We start from the raw sequence: 21,136 nt of genomic DNA, 5'->3' as shown, positions 1-21,136 counted from the left end.
ATCATTTGTTCTTTTTTGTGTGCCAGATGTTAGGTAATGAAGGCTATGGACATTGGTTCAGTAAAAGGATAGCTGTATACTTGGTACCTCACTAAATCTCAACATAGGCCTCTCCTTAGAGTAATACTATCTCAATGGACCAGTTGGCTTTTTTTGATAAATTGCATAAAACCTCTTCAAGTAGATTTGTACATTCTGTAAATGATTCTTCCAAACCTATCTGCCCATTATATGTGTGAGAGAAACATTTTAAAATGTTTACAGGTTTCTATCGGTGATAAAAACCTGTAAAAATTTAACAATAAAAAAAGTGCTGATGCAGTATTAAGCAAAAGATGAATGATCAGCTTTAGTTTGATGCTTAAAAATTACAATGGTACATTTAGTGTTGTATCTGTGTTTAAAGTTTTAAAACAAGTTCCTTAGTCAATGTCAGTTCTCATCAAGACCTGTTTTCTCTCTTTTTTTTTTTTGTTTTTAAACTAACAACTTTTGGGTGTTTATTAAAACTTGTGTTCATAAACTGTCAGACCTCCTGCATGCACTGTTAAAGGAAGAGACATAATTTAGAAGAATAAAGTGATGGGTGGGAGGAATATGGTTTCAGAATAGTAAAAACATAACTTGGTGTTGTGAGTATCCAGGTTCCAGGACCTCCATTTTATGGTCCTGTTTTCAAAACTGAATCAAAATTTTCTATGCATGAGTTCTCCAGATAAGGCATATATTTGCATAAATTATGCCTTTAAAATATCAAACTTTGCAAAAAAATTAAAACTTTTGCAATTTGAGAAATATGTTTACAGTGAATGCATTTTGCCTTGGCTTTTTGAAAGCAGTACCCCCTCTTATTGCCTTATAATGCATTTGATGCCGCTTTACATATCCATTAATCTAATGCAACAATTCACTGTTGCTAAGACTGTCATGTGCACAGATGATTAGTTTATACTTTATAAAGAGGCTGAACTAAAATGATCAATCAAATTGCAAGCTTCTTCATGATGCAAGCTGCTGAATTTCAGGGCTAATAGACTCCGTTGTTAGAATAATTATGGATGAGATAATAGGTATTTAAGAGTCTGAGAATGAAATAGAACACAAATGGCAGTAATGTAATGGAACCACAAAATGGTATGGGGTAAAAGGGTAACCATGGTCAGAAATTTAATGAAGTGGAGTTGTAGAACATAAAACTGCAAGGAAAATGTATATCAGAAGCTTGTAAAACCGATATCAAATTATGGAAACAATATTTCACTTTTGAGAGTATGAGCAGTCTCTAAAACAGATGAATAACATGCCCCCCCCCCCCGGCCTAAATAATATAAGGCAGTGCATATAATGTACTAGCTGGCTCTCTTTTGTGTATGTGTGTGTGTGTGGTTGATATATATATTTCAATAGATTTCATTTTCTATATCCTCCAGACCATGACAATTGTGCACATTTTTATTAATTTGTTGGAATCTGGATCTGGAGATTTGGCAAGATGTAACAGTGTGATAATGAATAAATTATAGTAGAGAACTTTGCAAGGGCATTGCAGATTTGCTGCAGTTTCTTTCAGCTGTTTAATTTTCAATATCAAAATGATCCATGAATTGCCTTCAGTCGTTAGTGTGAAATACATACCATAAAGTGGAATGTCTCAAATATCATATATGTGATATTTATGTATACTGTACTAATAGACCCCTTTCTCTGGCTGATTGTGTAAAGCTTGTTAACTCATTAGCATATTGTATATATGCAATCAATAAATGTATACATGTATGCAGTCAATGACAACTTGCTTGTACCTGGCCTAAATTGGCAAGCCAGTATCATCAGTCTTTAGCTAGTAAAATCCGTGTTTCCTGATTACTTTGTCAGTGACTTGATTAGTGTCAGAGCAACAGCATGTCCATTGAGGCTAAATTGGAAACTTTTTGTAAACTGCGGTTATTGTTGGTTTTAACCAGTGCAATTCATTTTGGGTAAAGGGCACCAGAAGTTGTTTACTCTAATAAAAATTGATCAGTAGTTATCTGCAGTCTCAGACCACCAGAGGATTGGTACTAATCAGCAAATCCTAACATATACCAGGACAAAAATAAAAATTGAAAAAATCTCAGATTCAAATTTAGCTCTATATTATGATCTCTGCTTGGGAAAAAAATGTCAAACCAATGACCAATTAAAGCTCAAAATTTCAGTTCAGTTTTCACGTTCTTTTTCAAATAAATGATGAAATTAACATTTAAACACAGCAATGTAGTCAATAATCAGATTCTTCTTTCAGTGGCACTCAATACAGATAATCACAAAAATTAAAAGGCATACTGATTAAACTTTTGTTTTTGTTCCAGAAATGGATTGTGAAAGAGAGCGGGAGCTGGAAACTTTGATGGAGCGACTCCGGAATCGCTCCTCACATCATCACAAGTCATGGGTTGACAGTATTAAGGCAGTTAGGAATGCCATCATCAATGTGAGTACTGTGTTTGGTGAACAGTTTATGCTGTACTATATGAAACTTTAGACCAATTTATGTGGTTTCCTTTTTTTGCCCCTAACCTCAAATTTAAAGACCCAACAAAAAAAATTAGCCAGGTGTGATGATCTCACACAAGTCTTACTAATTGTTCTTTGAGATTAACAAAGCTACTACATTTGATAATAACAGTGAATACTGTAATCTGGTAATAAAATATTAGCATTTACAGGTATTTGTTTATTTCATCTTCTTGAAAAAAAGAATTATAAAACATTTTATGTTGTTTCAGTGAAAATCGATAAAGTATCTGGTAGCTGTTATTTCCACCCATTGTCTTAAATTTGTATGTGAAATAAGTAAAGATAGAGAGAAACTTGAAAAAGCATAAGGTATTCAAACACTAGTAATACTGAAAATGATCAAAAGAAAAAGAAAAATTATTAATATATCAAAATTAAAACTAATACTTATTCAAATCAGCCATTCATTCAAGTACAACTGTTGTTGAAAACTTTAAATCCACCTAAAAACAAACTTAATTTTATCCATGCATGTTTGATCCAAAAGAACAAGAAGTCTGGAGATTACTAGAATATTACTTGAAGCACTCTGTATTAACATCATGTCCATTATGTTTCTCTGTACACACAAATGCTTGTCAGGTAAAAAATCCCCAAAGTGCAAAATTAAATAAGTCCTGCTTTCTCAAAATCACTTATAGACCTGATCTTCCACATATTGTCACATAAGATTAAATTATCCATTCATCATGAATTTGCTTGATTAATGATGATGTAAGGTTCACTAGTAGAGTGCACTGATCGTCACCAATAGCATCTTTTCTGTGGTGGCCTCCATGACCTATTTAGCGTACCATTAATGGAAGTGTTATTTTATTTCTTGTACACTTAATTTATTGTCAAGTCCAGGAATTTGAAGTTGGTCTCTACTTTAGACAGGCACAAACAAAGAAGTGATTTCAGTTTAGTTAGCATCTTTATACTTTGGTATTGTTGGCTTCCTTTGATATTGGGTACTTAAATAAAAACATGGTGTAAATGATGGATCTTGATAGGTGTTATATTTGTGCTCATATTTAAATAGAAAAAAAAAATTTGTTCCAAATAAATTGTGGGATGCCAAAGTTAACAATATTCCTATTTTAGTATTTATTTTTATTTTCAAAAGCTGTAATTCCCATTTTGTCTGTGTTAGAGATGTAATGCCTGTTTATATTAATCTTATACATGAATGAATTTGAAGTTTTGATATTGCTTGTATTGCATGTTAACTGACACAGACCAAATTGTTTTAATACCTTTTAATTATTGCAGGACAAGCGTCATCACTCTGAAGCTCTAGAGAAGGGTAACCTCCAGGCCTGCCTTGACAAACTGCAAAGGGCAATGAAAGGTAAAAGTCTACCCATATTGTTATTCTAACTCAAACTCTGTAGTATACACTCTAGTCATTTTTTTTCATTGGTATCAGTTTTGTGGGTTTGTCTAGCCTGTAAAGCAAGGCCAAAAATATGGATTACATGTCCAACAATATTCTTTTTATCATCTTTGGTAGCAACTTCGGCATAGGCATCAGTTCTGGTCCTGTTTCATTGACACAGTTTTTTGTATAGTCACGAAACTTTAAGGATACATTGAAAGGTGCTAAAGACAGCAGGGAAAATTATGGTAACAGTGACCTACTTTTCTTGCTTATGTAATTACATGAAGTTATTTCATTTAGCTCAATTTCTTTGATACTATTATTTGTACAGGCATGAAACATTCGCATATACATGTTAGAGGGCACTGTTCTCTTGCTCTTGTAACTTTGCAAGGTTTATGCCATAGTGGAGCAAGTAAGGCATATAAATCCCAAAAATACTTTTAGCTTTAACACTAAATTCTACAGTATTTTATTACTCATATTGTGACCTTAGGTAGTGACTGTGTAAAGTATTTAGAGGTTGATCAAATGACTATTGGTAGTGACTAGAAAGTATTGAGTTTGAACAAATGGCTATTGGTAGTGACTAGAAAGTATTAAGAGCTTGAGCAAATGGCTATTGGTAGTGACTGTAAAAAGTATTAAGAGCTTGAGCAAATGGCTATTGGTAGTTACTGTAGAAAGTATTAAGAGTTTGAACAAATGGCTATTGGTTGTGACTAGAAAGTATTAAGAGCTTGAGCAAGTGGCTATTGGTAGTGGCTGTAGAAAGTATTAAGAGTTTGAACAAATGGCTATTGGTAGTGACTAGAAAGTATTAAGAGCTTGAGTAAGTGGCTATTGGTAGTGACTGTAGAAAGTATTAAGAGCTTGAGTAAGTGGCTATTGATAGTGACTGTAGAAAGTATTAAGAGCTTGAACAAATGGCTATTGGTAGTGACTGTAGAAATTATTAAGAGCTTGAACAAATGGCTTAATATAATCTTCACTATTAGGAATCACACAGTAGTACAGTTTGAGAAAAATCTACATTATTGTGTTCCAGATTATTCTACAGATTTGTGTAGATGAAGTTTGTGTTACAAGGAAAGTCCATATTACCCATGACATTGTGAGATGTGTCCCACCCACCCCATTCTTCACCAGTGCATGCATACAGGATCCAAAACCTTTGTTATGGTCTATTCATTCTCATAAAATATCTTCAGATATAACCTTTCCTTAGTCAGTGCAGATGGAGTTTGTGTCACAAGGAAGGGTCTATATTACTGATGCAAACGTAACATTTGAAGCCTAGTGCCTCCCACAGCAGAAGTACATTCAGGATCTGAAATCTTTTTTGTGATCTAGTTGTTCTTGTAAAACAGAACACCAAATATGATTTCTTCCCTGCTTAGGTTGGGTGGTGTTCATGTGACAGCATGAACTGTGTTATGAAAGGTTGGATGCATAACTCACAGATGGAAAGACTTGGCCAATTGCAATATATCTGCAAAAGTGCATACATAATAATAATGTAAGGAAGCAAGTAGTGATCCATACTTTTAAGACCAGTGTGATTAGGACCTAGGTTTCTCAAATTCAGCTTCATATTTGCGTGTAAATAATTAAAGTATGTATTAATTTAATATTTCATTTGTCTTTGATGATTTACTGATCAGCTGTTATTGTTACATTCATTTTCTGAATCCAGTGTTCAGATGATCCATGTTAAGGAAAGTGTCATGTTACACTCATCAATTATCTCACAGTAATTTGAAATTGTAATCCTAACCATTTATCTTAACATCTAGCTGTAGTAACATTGCTTCACAAACTAAATGCTGTTGTTAACTTTTTCAGTGGTAAACCAGCAGTCTTTAGTGGAGAGGCTAGAGTTGCTTGCCCGACAGCTGGGTCTATCATTCACACCACCCTTGTCACAGGAAACTCCACAGGTTTCCATGAATTCCGACATGTTTCATGTGCAGATCATGCTTGATGGGCATGGAGGGATCAGAGATGCAAAAATAGGACACCAGGAAAACACCATGGTAACATTATAACAAAAAAACACCAGAATTACTGTAGATTAAATTTTTTATGACATTAAATTCTAGCCAGTCTTTAATTTCACCATATTGGCAGCATACAATTTTGAGCAAATTACATTCCTTCTGTGCTATTATATACAGTTTGAGCAAATTACAGTTCTTCCATGCTATAATGCTGTTCATGGGTGCCATCAGTGTAATTGTTGTTATAAGCAAGGGAGTATTAAGGATGTTTCAGTAACACAGTGTCATAATAGTGCATAAATACTAAAATGTAGGGTATTTAGTTTTGTAAAATCAAATTATAATTAACCTACTTGATGAGTCAATACTGCACTATGGTTTTTATGTCATGCAGTTAACAATTTGTTTCCAGCAAGATAACTTGACTGGGAAGTTGGATTTTGACCAGATTTAGTATCCAGCTTTTTACATTGATGAGACTTCCAATGAATCCAAATTCAATCTGTTCTGTCAAATTTGGCTGGCTAGAATTTAATGTCACAAAAAAATTTGATATGCAGCTCTGTATTGATAAGACCTTTCAAGTATTCAGATTCCAGATTTAGTTTGTGGCTTTATGTTGAATGAGACCTTGAATAAATTCAATTTCTAGCACTTTGCAGCATAATTTACAGGTTAATCCCAGATTACCTGTCCTTCAGATATTATGTACTGCAGTAATACCTTATATTTTTATGTTGATGAAATCTTGAAAAGCTTGAATTCCATCAACATCATGTAGAGGATTTATGGCCTTTAATTTTCTGACCTTTAAACTTTGGTTTCTGCAAAACAGCTTTACTAAGATTTTTAAATTTTAAGTAAATTTAACTTTTACCATGATGATGACAAGACCTTGAATTTGTTTAATTTCTATGATTCCACAACATATACAGGAGTTATAAGCACCCTAATTGTCTCTCCTACTTGCGTGGGTTTCCATGGCATTATTTTGCAAAGGATTGTCAAATTTCAACCAAATTTATCCTGGATCTTTGTTTATAAGAGTTATGTCTCCTGATTACCTTTGCCCCTACGTTTTCTTTCTGCAGCATACTTTACCAAATTTTCTTGGATTTCAGTCAGAACTGGTATGTAGCTGTCTATTGACGAGATCTTGAATGAGCTGGCTTTCCAGTACTCCACATAGTATTTTGGAGGAGTTTAATCCCCTGGATGCCTGTTTTTCTAACTTTCTTCAAGGCCCTGCTGCGCAATTTTTAGTTAGCAGGGCCCTTTGTAATACATAATCAAGAAAACCATGATGACTCGCATATCTTGTCCTGCTTGGTCACATTTGCTATGTCAGCCTATGCTGAACATAGATAAAGGAATAATTGAATATAAAGTGTCAGTTATTGATATAGGTATCTTAGCAATGCAGAGACTATTAATGCTATGACTAGTACTGCAGAGACTGGAATACTAAGACTGGGACTGCAGAGACTGGCATTGCTGAGACTATTAATGCTATGACTGGTACTGCAGAGACTGGCAAGACTAAGACTGGGACTGCATAGACATGCATTGCTGAGACTATATGTTATGACTGGTACAGCAGAGACTGGCAATACTAAGACTGGGACTGCAGAGACTGGCAACACTAAGACTAGGACTGCAGGGACTGGCAATACTAAGAATGCGACTGCAGAGACTGGCATTGCTAAGACTGGTATTGCAGAGACTGGCAATGCTATGACTGATACTGCTGAGAGTGATACTGCAAAGACTGGTACTCCAGAGGCTCTTACTGCAGGGATTGATACTGCAAAGACTGGTACTCCAGAGGCTCTTACTGCAGGGATTGATACTGCAAAGGCTAGTACTGTAGGGAATGATACTGCAAAGACTGGTACTCCAGAGGCTGTTACTGCAGGGATTGATACTGCAAAGACTGGTACTCCTGAGGCTAGTACTGCAGGGATTGATACTGCAAAGACTGGTACTCCTGAGGCTAGTACTGCAGGGATTGATACTGCAGAGACTGTTGCTACACTGATTAAAGAATACAATATCCTGTAAGATAACCTCCCCTGTTTTAAGCAACAAGTATAAGGTTGAGCAGTTCAAAGCTTTGTTGGTTAGGATGAGAAAGTTACAGAATTGCAGAGAATTTGAAGGACAAACAGCATGTATATTGAGATGAATCCACTTCCTGGTTTGTGATTCTTGGTAGCATAGTATCTCGGCATGCTGCATTAGAGCTATTTGGACTAGAGCTAGCTAGGTTAGTGATCTTCAGCAGTAATCGTGTAATACTGACAAAGATTTACATAAATACAATCAAGAATTTAACTGATAATTTCATCATTTTCCTTTTCAGACTTGCGAAGAACTTATAGAAGTCTTAAGGTAAGCTGATACTGTTGTTTGTTTGTTTTTAGATTGGCTTACAATAAAGTTCAGACTCAGTTATTGTAGGACACCAGCCTTAATTACTAGGTGTTGTTGTAGTTGTGGGGTTTAACGCCATTTTTCAGCACACAATAGACTATACATGGTGGCCAGTATTAATGGTGAAGGAAGAACCTGGGAAAACCCCGGAAAGAACCACCGACCCACAAGAAGCTACTGGCAAGCTTTCTCACATACCCACATTGGCTCAATCCGAGACTCGAACCGGCGCAGACAGAGGTGAGATGGCAGGGATCCGTAACGGAGAGCGCTTTAGACCACTTGGCCACTCGGGGCCCCTACTAGGTGTTCATTACTAGGTTTTGTTTCTGTTACTATTTTTATCTGCCTCACTTTCTGAAGAAGAGATGGAGATTATGCATTCCATGCTGCTCTTCCATGCATGTGTGCATGTATTTATTTATCACAGAACGGGTCCTTCACCATTCAGAATAGAGGTTCCAAATATGGGGGGGGGGAGGGGCAGGTTGGGGGGGGGGCTGAGCGGTTTAAGGTGCTTACCACTGTGTGGGTTCGAGTCTTAGTCTCTGCCAGTATGAGTGTGTGAGAAAGCTTCCTATGTGTCTGTGGTTCTTCCAGAAATTCTTCTGGGTTCTTCATCCACCAGATATATTGGCTGCCGTTAGGGGTGAAACAATAGACCTGTGCTCCGTATCCATGTGATTCATGATACACAGTTTACAACATGATACATTTTGAATACGTGTATCAACTTGATGGTCTTTCCGTCTTTAGAGGATCTATCAGTGGTAGGTGGCACCCTTTTGTGTGTGTTGACCAGTTGCTTGTATTTCCAGTAAGCAGGCAGCATGCATACCTAGGTTTAGCATCTCTATATATGCTATTCTCATCTTTGATGAGGCAACAAAAATACTTTAAAAGAGACTGCTTGTCAGTTGTCAATAGTTATAATAGTTTACTGTCAAAATGTACCCTTGACTGAAACAGACCCAAGTCAATACATATCCAAACTGAGACATACCCAAGTCAAAACATACCCAAGTCAAAACATTCCCTGACTGAAACATGCCCAAGTCAAAATGTACTCTGGTCAAAATGTACCAAAGTCAAAATGTTCCCAAATTAAAATTTTCATATTTTATTTTATTTCCTTTGCACTCCATTTTTCTGTTGCGTATTTTAGTCATAGCCCAGCTTGAATCATCATTAATACTTTACTTATTTTTCGTTAAGTACTATTTATTTTAAGGAGTAATGTAAAATATTTAGCTACATTAAAATCCATGTATTTCTACAAACGTTTAGATAATGTGATCATCTGAGCTTTAAAAAAATTAAACATATGCAATCGAAAGTAATATTTGGCAGAGATGTTAATTAGCATTAAAAAGAACTCCCTGACCGACAATTTTCTTGCATTATGTGCTCTTGCATCTGTTTGCACAGAAGCCCTATAAATTATTGCGTTAATGAAATGTATTGCTTATGGACAACAGAACTGGAAATATATGCTGACTCACATGAAAAAATGAACTAAATCCAGTTTAATTTATGGTACTTCTGTTCTCTGTATTTTCAGCATTTTTTTTATCATGAGCAGTTAATTGTCTCCGTTATGCTGAAAGTGCAGTTGAGATAAAATAATTAGTATGTGATCGGTGAGGTGGTGGTGGGCATTAGTAACCATGTCACCTTGTGTTAATTTGTAGAAGGCAGGTGGGTGTGTCAGTAGGGTTTTCTTCTTTACAACAAAGTTGAGTGCCTGTGCATGTGAAATGTCTCAAATGAATTTCAATTTAAAGAATAGAAAGGTAAACAACTAAAATTATTCATGACTCCTAGATATTAAAGTAGCTTGTATTGTGTGAGTATTGTTTTGTTTCATATCTCCACCCATTGTATCCATACGTTTATTGGTATGGTAAAAGTATTGATGCATCTATATATCAATAAATTGTTTCACCCCTAGCTGTCATGTATAGCCTATCATGTGCTGAAAAATGGCAATTAACTTAACAAGAGGAACAAAAACAAATATTTTGTTGTAGCTCAATAAAAATGGTGCTGATCTGTCATGCAATATTGCCGTCATCGCAAAGAGGGAAATGACTACTCCAGTAGCCTAGTGGTTAGCACCTGCATAAGATGCAGGAGGTAATGGGTTTGAACCCTGGCCTCGTCATACCAAAGACTTATAAAAATGCTACTAACAGGTGCCTCACTAGGTGCTCAGCATTAAGATGTAAGTGTTTGGATTGGTTGGTCTGGTGTCAGGATAATGTGATTAGGTGGGATATGATGCTACATGTCTTTGGCATAATGCCTCAGTGCTAGACGTTACTATTAACTGCCACAGTATAATGACTGAAAATGTTTTAAAGCTGTGTTAAAAATCAAAATCACACTCACACACACACACACACACAGAGAGAAAATGGAAGTTGAACTTATCTAATCATTCTAAATTAAAAAGTTTTAGCATCGTTTCCTCCCTGAATGTAATAATGCTAACATTATCAGAATGTTTGCACTATTTGCTATTAAAAGCATTACAGAAAGATGAAATATCAGATGCCTTTCCAGACTTGAAGAGGAATCATTTAAAATCCATGAAGTAGTTTTGCCATTTGCTCATTCGTAGAAAAGCAGCAATTTTTGTGTCAAGCCTCTATAGTGGTCAATTCAGTGTCTTTATGAATATTCAGACATCTGTCTACTCACAGTCTAGGTTAAACTCACTGTTAATTAACCCCAGTGTTAAAGCTTTCAGATTAACCACAGTATTAAATATTTCAGATTATTCTCAGTGTTCAAGTTTTCATATTAACCGCAGTGTTGAAACTTTCAGATTAACCTCAGTGTGAAAGCTTTCAGATTTAACCTCAGTATTAAATATTTCAGATTATTCTCAGTGTTAAAGTTTTCATTTTAACCTCAGTGATAAAACTTTCAGATTAATATCAGTATTCAAGATTTCAGCTTATTATCAGTGTTAAGTTTTTCTTTTAATCTCAGTCTTAAAGCTTTCAGATTAATCACAGTATTAAAACTTTCATGTTAATCAGTTTAAACACTTTTACTTCAATAAATAAAATGCTATCACAACAGAGCTCTGTTAAGTAAGTGAATCATAAAGAATTAAAGAATCTCTTCCTTTTTCATGCTAAATACATAAGTTGTTAAAGGTGACAAAGTCTGATGGTCTGATATAAATACAAGCCATTAAAGGTGACAAAGTCTGATTGTCTGATATAAATACAAGCCATTAAAGTTGACAGTGGCTGATTGTCTAATATAAATACCAATCATTATAGGGGACAAAAACTAATGATACGAGATAAATACAACTCATTAAAGTCAGACAGTCTGATATAAATATGAGTCATTAAAGGTGACAGTGTCTTGTCAGGTTCAATGCAAGCCATTAGGTTGACAAAGTCTGATGGTCTGATATAAATACAAGTCATCAAAGGTGACACTGACTGTCAGATATTATAATACAGGTCATTAACAGGGACAGTTGACTGATGGTGGTAATACTACAGAATTGTGTACAAGTCATTCAAGGTGACAAGGACTAATGGTCTGACATAAATGCAAAAGTCATCAAAGGTGACAAGGACTGATGGTCTGATATAATACAAGCCAGTAAAGTGGACAGTAACTGATGGTGATAAAAAACAGTTGTCTAAAAGTTATCAAAGGTGACAAGGACTGATGGTCTGATATAATTCAAGCCTGTAAAGTGGACAATGACTGATGGTAAACAACAGTTGTCTACAAGTTATCAAAGGTGACAGTGACTGATGGTAATAAAAAACAGTTGTCTACAAGTTATCAGAGGTGACAAAGACTGATGGTCTGATATAATACAAGCCAATAAAGGGGATAATTACTGACAGTGATATAAAAACAAAGTTGTCAAAGCTGGCAATAATTGTTGGTGTGGTATAAAAGATGACTATGAATGATGGCCTAATATAAACACAAGTTATCAAATGTGATGACAAATGAATTGATACAAGTCATTAAAGGTGACAATGACTGATGGAATGTTTGACTACTAGTAATTTAAGATGACAGCTAGAGTTGTGAACAGGTACTTGGGTACCTGCCCATCGATAATAGTCTGGGTAATAATATAACTGACTGGGTACCCATTCACTTTGTACAAGTTTTGTACTGGTGCATGTGGCCTCATAAGCCCTTGGTTTGTAAAAGCAGCACTCACTTCATTTTCTGGTTTACAATCCTTCTGATGGAGTGCAAATGTACTACAAGTACTTCTTCAGTATCCAAGTAGAGTTCTTACTCTTCCACTAAATGTTTGACCTTAATCTCTTGGCTTGTTTTCCCATGTGGCAACCCATTGATTGTGCCACGCATGATACAGCTAAGTGGCAAGTAACAGAGGGTGTTTATTTGATCTTGTCGCACAACTGACAATTGTTTATTTGCCACTTTTAATAAATTGCACAAACTATATGATCAAAGCCAAGCTCAGTCTCTATTTAAGTACCCACATTATCACTGAGGCCAAGGAAAGATAGTTGGATGATATTTATGATGGTTTGAACATGTCAGTTTACTAGACAGTTTCATCAACCATTTGTTTGTGTATTTACTTGATAATAATTTGATACAAATAAATACAAAATGAGCAGTTCTTTTATTAACTCTTTGACCACCGAAAAAATACACTTTTTCATGCTGTCCATGCCAGTATCAAGCTACAACAAAGCTATTCATTTTTGTACTTATTTAAAACAATTTCATTTTGATTGGTTATCCAGGTAACTGATCATTAAGATCAACTGGTACCAGGTAGATGTTTACTAAAATTTTCACACCTTTAGTAACAACTAATGATGGACTGGTTTAAATACAAGTCATTAAAGATGAAATTGCCTGATGGATTGATAAAAATATGTCACCAGAGGTGGCAGTATCTAATGGACTTATTACAGGCGACAATGACTGCTGGTCTGATATAAATACAAGTATTCTGAATTTAGAGATCTTTGAAAATGTGCAAATTGAAATTAATAACAACAGCCATGAGGACTTTTCTTCATAAACTGTTACACATGTTGGGAGTCATAGTTTCACCAATCAGGCATAATGTACAAGTAAATTAAGTGACCACATTGTTAATAACCTAGATGAAACGGTTGACTTGAAAATTACCAAAATGAAAATAAAGATTTAATTTTGCTCAAGCTGGAAATGTACAGATAATATGCAGGGCCCCATAAGGCCTCAAAAATCTCCACAAACTTGGCCTTTATTGCATACATTGCAGTCATTTTTGTCTAGTTGAAAAGACTATTTCTTGTAATAGTATTTTAAGAGGGATGTCATTTTGGATCAGAGTTTCATTTGTAGTGTTGGCAGTTCACAAATCTGTGACAAGTGGTATCCCACAAAAAGTATGAAATTTCTACATGCCTAATCATGAAACCATGTTTTCCATTCTTACAGTAAAAGAGACTTTGATGAATTCATGTCACATCTCACTGGACTTCAGGCAATATACCAGATCAGTGGAGACAAGTAAGTTTGTTTTCTTGTCAGCAAGCAGTAAAACAGGTATCGCTTTACAGACATGAGCAGCATTAACTCTTTTAAGATCTTTATTGATCTTTATGTACTTAAATGTGTTCAGCTGGTCAAAGGTTCAGGTGCTACATGATGTTGTACCTCATGGCTGTGTTAACTAGTAATACTAAATGAAATGTCTTGTTTGATTGGTCAGTTTGTTGTAACAGTGCCATCACATTTGGACTATGTCACTGTGGCACTGCTTGACACTGATGCCACAAGGCCATCTCTTTTCTGGCATTTACTTCTGCCTTTTCCTAACTAACTTGCAACAGCTTTAGCTATTTTATCATACATGCATGAGAAAGAGAAAGATTGTAAATCCATTGTGTGGTAAATAGTTTTAATTTAGAAATTGGTTTAAGATGTTCATACTCTGCATCATTGACTGGCCTTGCTTGCTGTGATATAATTGGTCATTACTCATTCCAGAGATTATGATACTGCTGGTGGCTTTCCATTGCCCTGTTTTGACATTTAAGATTCTAATTCATTTGTCCTGTTTTTATTAATTGTAATATTTTATTAGAACCTTGTTTGATATATTCTGTTCATTAGTGTTGTCAAGTTTAAGGTGCTAAAACTAGCACAAGAACTATAATGAATAGAACCCCTCAGGCAAGGTCCTGAAATTAATGTGACAGGTGTTGCAAATCAGGCATTCTAATGACACATTGTTTTATTTGTAGATTTTTTATAAGATGCATTATGTGCACATGTGCATGGAATTTGTTTTGATGCATGCAAGTGCATTAACTTAAAAAAGACTTTACCACAAGAAAAATCAGATTGTATTGTGCAATTGCTATATGTTACATAGTTTACATGTAGTAAGCAAATTATGTATTACAAGCTTTGTAGCATAATGCATTGGATAATTCACTGAAACCATTTTCATTCAGATAATCCATCAGTCCTGAGTGTCTTTATGTCCAGTACACATTTTAAGTTAATTATTATGTTACTCAACACTTAAATAGAAACCAAGATGTAACTGTGATATCATTGTTTCAGTAATATTTATGGCAGTATTTCCTTACTCAGCATGAGCACTTTTTAATTCAGTTTAGAATTGTTTTATGTTAGAATAAATAATCTGAAACGGAAGAAATTTACAGACTTATCTGATAAAGTCAAGTTGCAAGCGCAAGCTGGAGATCTATTTCAAAAATTTTAATTTTTTGGGTAAATAAATTTTTGGAAAAATATAGAATTAGTAAATTTCTATTAAGGTTTGTCTTTGTCAAATTTCATACACACTTGAAATATTTAATTTGAGGAGTTGCCTTGAATACTCCTTGAATTTAACATTATTTGGTTTTATCATTGAAAAGGACTCAAACATGTTGATAAAGTCCTTGCATTTGGCTCAAAACTGCTTAAATTTAAGAACATACCATCAGACAATATAATCTAATGGTAGGAAGCTGATGTCATATTAAAGAATTTCTAACATAATGATATTGCATTCTGTGCATTCAAACCACAATATTAGATCTATCATATATTCTTATATTAACTGCATCATATGTGAACTGGTAAAATTCTTAGACACAAAATCTCAGAATGTCATTTTTTATGCCCGAAGGGACTTTTCTCACATAGTAGTTTACAGCATGGGTAAAAAATCATAGAAAGAGTGTTTGCAGGTGAGATAAGGCATTCTGCATAACTATTTAAAAAATATGCTAGTCAGTCAGAGATGTTTTTTTCTTTGTTTGGCAGACACTTCCAATGTATAGTTAAACCTGTCTTGAGCAGTCACATCTGTGATTGGAGGAAAATGGCCTAAAATATGAAGTGGTTTACCTTTGTAATAATTTGATATAAGGAAGCTTGGAGAATTGGATGTTTAAGGCATGGTGTTGCATTGTACAAGTGACCTTTTAAACCAGTGTGACTGCATTACATTTATCCCGTGTTTTGAGATAGTTTGAATTCATTTAATTTTATGGATATGTGTTTTTAGCTCTACTGGTCATAGACCAGAAGAGTAATAGGATGGTCTGTTGTCCATCATCCATCTGAATGTTAGCACATGTTTGTTATTGCTACACACACATTTTTCCCATGGTCTAGTTTGATCCTGTAGTAAAAGTCACAAGGGTGACTCATTTTAAATTAAATATAAATAGTTCTTTTAAAATTTGACATGAATTTTCTTTAACCAAAGTATATTCAATACAGATTATTGAATGCTCTGCTCCTTAACTGTCACCAAGAAACTTACCGACAAAAATTATTTATCGCTATGAACTTTTACAGTGGTGGCATGAACTAAACTTGGGTCAAAGTAAGAGCATGTCAGGTGGAATCGTCACAGTTGAGGGAAGTACAAATTTGTTTTTCAATACGTGTAGCTTTCATTGTGACATCACAGTGTGCGACATTCAATCCGGAATGTACTGGATTAAAACTTTAGGTTCATTTCGTCCAAAAATGTCTACATAGTTTAACATTGATTTTGCCATATGCACCTCTCGGGACATATAAATAATGACCTTCCATAGGAATATGGATGTATAAGAATCCAAAGGAAGTGAATACTTGCCACTTAAAGGTATTTAGAATCAGATTCTTATAAATGACACCCATTACTGAAATAGTTGGTGTTGAATGCCTACATGACCCATGTGACTTGTACTATAAATGAAAACGGTGCTGCACAGACATCTAATATGGCCACCATTGTGCTCATCTGGAAAATTGGGTTTATTTCTAGTCCTCAGTGGATGGTCATATCGTCATGAATTTTCACGAAAAGACTTCTTATGATGTCATCTTGGTCCTAAATGAAAGTGGTGCCAATCTGATGTCCAGTATAGCCACCCTGGTAGCTATCCATAAAATTCTGTTATCACAACTTTACTTGAATAGAAAGTCATGCTAATATGGTTTTTTTGCCAGAAGACAGCTTATGATGTCCATTTCATCTTAAATGAATATAGTGCCAGTCTGTTAACCAATCCATCCAACATAGTAGCCATCTTGAAAATCTTGCTATTGCTATCTGTCCACCTGTCCAGATAGATCTCTCTATATCAACATGGGGTTTTAACCAATAGACTTAAGATATGTCATTGGTTCTCGATGATAATTGTGCCACTCATATAGCAGTAACATCTAATATAGATCCTGTGTTTTAAAAATCTGTTTGTTTCAACTTTCTCTGAATGGCAGTTTTCACCTAGTCCTAAATGAAAATGGTTCCAGTTGTTTATCCAATATGACTGCCACAACGACTGTCTTAAAAGCCTTTTCATTACTTCCCCTAAACTGATGGTCATTATGACCTGGGGTTTTCCAGGGGCCCAGAGTGGCTGAGTGGTCTAAAGTGCTTACCATTATGGATTGGTGCCATCTCACCTCTGTTTGTGTGGGTTTGAGTCTCTGGCTTAAGCATGCTAATAGCTTCTTGTGGGTCAGTGGTTCTTTCTGGGGTTTTCCGGGTTCTTCCTCTACCATTTATAGCCTATCTTGTGCTGAAAAATGGCATTAAACCCTACAAAAACAACACAACAACAACAACATCAACATCATGGGGTTTTCTGAAGGTCCTAAATGGTGCCAGTTCCTACATCCAGTGTGGCTGCCACAATGACTTTCTAAAAAGATCATATTGTCAATACTAAAGCTGAATAGATGATCATTATGGCATGGGATTTTCACCAAAAAACTTATAATGATGTCTCCTTAGTCCTAAATGAAAATGGTGCAAAGTTTATGTCCAATATGTCTACCACACCAGTTACTTTGAAAATCTTATCACTGGAGAATATCACAATGTTTTCAGCACTCAGCATTTTAATGGAAGAAATGGTCTCAGCTTGAATTTCTGGAAACTTTCTTTGTCCAGTAGAGCGTCATTCCCTTTTGGGACTCTTGTTGTGGTTGGGGTCCTAGCAACTCAGTGGTTGGAGTGCACGACTGGATATCAAAAGGGTACAGGTTCAAATCCTACATCATGTCAGCTCAGATTGTCTACCATTTTGTGTCCCTGGACAAGCCAGATGAAAGCAAGGCATCAGCAGTAAATAATACACTGGCATTGCTGTGCCATAAAACAAAAAACCAATCCAAATAAATTTTTGTGGTTAAAAGGAAACAGCAGTTTAACATTTATGAACATTTATGAATGTATCTCTGCAGGGAAAGAAGTTTATTTGTCATCAGAGTAAAATATTTTTACATTGGATATATAAATTCATGTATTAGTTTTTGCAAGTAAAAGTGAATTAATAGTATAGATCAAGACACACAGAAAGCAGAGATGGTGCTCAAGTGCACGAGTTCCACAAACTTTATTCCCATGGAAAACGGTGCATGAGCACTCCTTCAGATTGGATATAAAAATGTACATTGTGAGGTATTCAGTTACGAAAAAAATGTTAACCCTTATATTGCTTGTTTTAATTTCTTTTCTCAAACAATTCAATCCTAAGTGATTTTGTGCTATTTTATCTCTCTCATATAGACAAACGGCAATAATTCTGGCCATTACCTCCCCTTTCCATTGCCACGTGTCGCTAGTTTTTTATCTTTGCAGCTGTACTGCTATCGCACATTTTACTTTTGACAGTCCATGTCATCTTCATGCTCAAATTGGACCATCTAACCGTAATTTTATATTTATTGTGTTTGACAAATATTCTTCTATAGGTTGTTATTTTTACAACGACACTAGAAGAAACAAAGCATAAAATAGTAATTCAGCATGTTTCTAACTAGCTAATATCACCGCCATTACTAACAGAGTAATATAAAATAATGTTGCATTTTGATGCCTTCTAGAATATGCATTGAACTTTTGCATTTAATGCATTTCGTTGACATTTCTATTGAAATGACACAAGAAGAGAAAGCAGCATAAATTAGCAATTCATTATGTTACTAACTTGCTAAACCAAAACTGTTACTAATGGAGCAAGCAAAAATAGTGCCATGTCAGCTCATAAATGACAACATGAGGTGAACAGTAGCATGATGTAATATGGTATTAAATAGATGAAGTCCATAATGGTGACAAAGTCACTCTAATTTGGCAGAAATTGTAAAAATAGAAGATGGTCTGACTATCACTGGTACTGGCCACTCCAAGGGCCTGGCTGATTTCTCACTGAAATCTCCATCATAGTAAGTGTATGTGTCTGACAGCATGTCTAAACAGATGGATCTGTCACTAAGATCCCCATAGTTCCTAGTAGGCTGGTCTGTTTTCTCAAAAGGTTTTATATGCTGGATGACTGGTATGGCTGTATTGTGAAATGGATCCAATGGATCTGGTACAAACCCCATGCGTCTGGACTTTCAGGCCCAAAAGCCACTCTCTGACACACAAATCAGGCCCTTAGAGCGGCCAGTACCAGTGATAGCCGGACCATCTTCTATTATACTGCAAGTATCCAGGCAAAACCAGCTAGCTGTTCTGGGAGTTTCTGATTGCCATATGTTCACTACTTATCCACATGGGAGAGAAGTAAGATTTTCAGAGATAATGGAATTGAGTCATTGATACCACCTGGTATGGCTTATTCAGAGCTGCACACAGAACCATGTCAGGACTTTACAGACAGTGAGTACGATGAAGCTACTCAAAATAAGGCATACTCAGATGCAACAATGGAACAGACTGAATTTAGCCTCAAGGCAGCAGTTGAGTACATTTATGTGGTGTTCGCAACTTCAGAATGCCTTACACCTCCTACAGCTACTCAAACTATTAAATTAAATGATCATTAAATGCTGACCAGGAGAAAGAGATGCCATCCTTTTTGATCCTTCCCCAATCAGCTAAAATCAGTAGAATTGTCGACCTGGGGAATACTTAGGCATTCTTTTCAGGAAGCCAGGTACCAGCGATGCTTTCAGCTCACTGTTGCAGCACTCACTCACACGCCTTCAGTACTGATGTCCTGCCCTTTAAAAAAAATCTAGCAGCAGTTCTTGTCTCCTCCGCAGATTTTAAAGTGGATAAAAATGTGTTCCATGTCACATCAAAGCTGGTCTGGAATGTAGACACTGCATCTTGAGCATTACGTCTAAAGGCCAATATGTCAGCTTCAACCTGATACGATGTGATGCATATCTGTGATCCACATCACTCAAGCCTTACTATACCCAGGTTTTATTGATGACACCGTTACTCTTTGGAGGAAAAAAATTGAAGAAGTTGTTTCAAAACAGTCAGCTCTGGCCATTGTTAAGGGATGATATGCAGACCAGGAACAAGGGATCTTTTCAGTCAAATGTGCAATATAGATTGCAACCCAAAGCCAAGAGACAGTCTAACCTAGCTAGGATGCAACCATACAGAGGTGGCAAGAAGCCAAGGACATACCATCAGATCGGAAGAAGGATGCCTTTCTACAACAGGAACTATGGTCACTCATTGAAAAACGTGGAGATTGCAGGGGGGGAGGGTGGTGGTGGTGGTGCATGTCAGGAGTATTCCAGGCTGTTTCTTATTTAGAAGTCAAATGGCAAGTTGAGGCTGAGACATGAGTCGTCTCAACCAATTCATTTCACGACTGGAATTCAAGATGGAGACAGTGAAATCAATCCGTATTTCCATTGGTTGGGATGAATCTGCCATCAATCTCAATTTGACCGATACATATTTGCACATCCTATCCACCCAGCATCATGGAAATATATATATGTGTGTGTATGTGTGTTGTCTTTTTTTATTTATGTTCTTTATTTCTCAGTATCCATTAAACACTGGTTTTAACCAATACATTATTTTCAAGTTGAAGAATTCATGTTATATGTATGTTATAAACATATTTTGTGCATGTATAAAAATTATTATATTCATGCCCATTGTATTCACACTTAAAAGTGTATGTTTAGATGGAGATACATGCAGTGTATTTTGACCATATGACTTTAAAATAGCACATTGTACATAACTTCATATAACTGGAGTAATGAGATTATAGTCATGTAAGTTGTTTCTCTGGCTTGTTGAAGAGAAACAGTTGGCTTCAATTGCTATAAAAAGGCTACCTCTACATGATGTCAGCCACATTCCAGCATCGTTTGAAATGTGATATTGGGTATGATAAAGATCGATCAGATCTTTTAGCCAATTTTGGTCTCATTTGACCCAATTCCTTCTCTCAGTTTCCAAAATGTAATTTGTCCTGGGATTTAACTTGGCTCACTTCAAATAAATTTGAGCCCTTAGCCCACACTT

At 35.6% G+C, this 21,136-nt stretch overlaps 1 protein-coding gene across 1 annotated transcript in view; it reads left to right on the top strand.

Annotated features, from left to right (window-relative positions):
- LOC149776726 (uncharacterized) overlaps positions 1 to 21,136 on the top strand; it is a 111,852-nt gene that overhangs the window by 26,754 nt on the left and 63,962 nt on the right. The window contains exons 2-6 of the mRNA XM_089941250.1: positions 2,352 to 2,473; positions 3,814 to 3,892; positions 5,768 to 5,958; positions 8,285 to 8,313; positions 13,819 to 13,890. Of these exons, the coding sequence (XP_089797376.1) occupies positions 2,354 to 2,473; positions 3,814 to 3,892; positions 5,768 to 5,958; positions 8,285 to 8,313; positions 13,819 to 13,890 (491 nt within the window). The 5' untranslated portion in view covers positions 2,352 to 2,353. The remainder of the gene's footprint in view (positions 1 to 2,351; positions 2,474 to 3,813; positions 3,893 to 5,767; positions 5,959 to 8,284; positions 8,314 to 13,818; positions 13,891 to 21,136) is intronic.

The sequence above is a fragment of the Sinohyriopsis cumingii genome, chromosome 18 (genome assembly GCF_028554795.1).
Source record: "Sinohyriopsis cumingii isolate HCF-2022 chromosome 18, ASM2855479v2, whole genome shotgun sequence".
Lineage (NCBI taxonomy): Eukaryota > Metazoa > Mollusca > Bivalvia > Unionida > Unionidae > Sinohyriopsis > Sinohyriopsis cumingii.
This window is presented reverse-complemented; position numbering and strand designations above follow the sequence as displayed.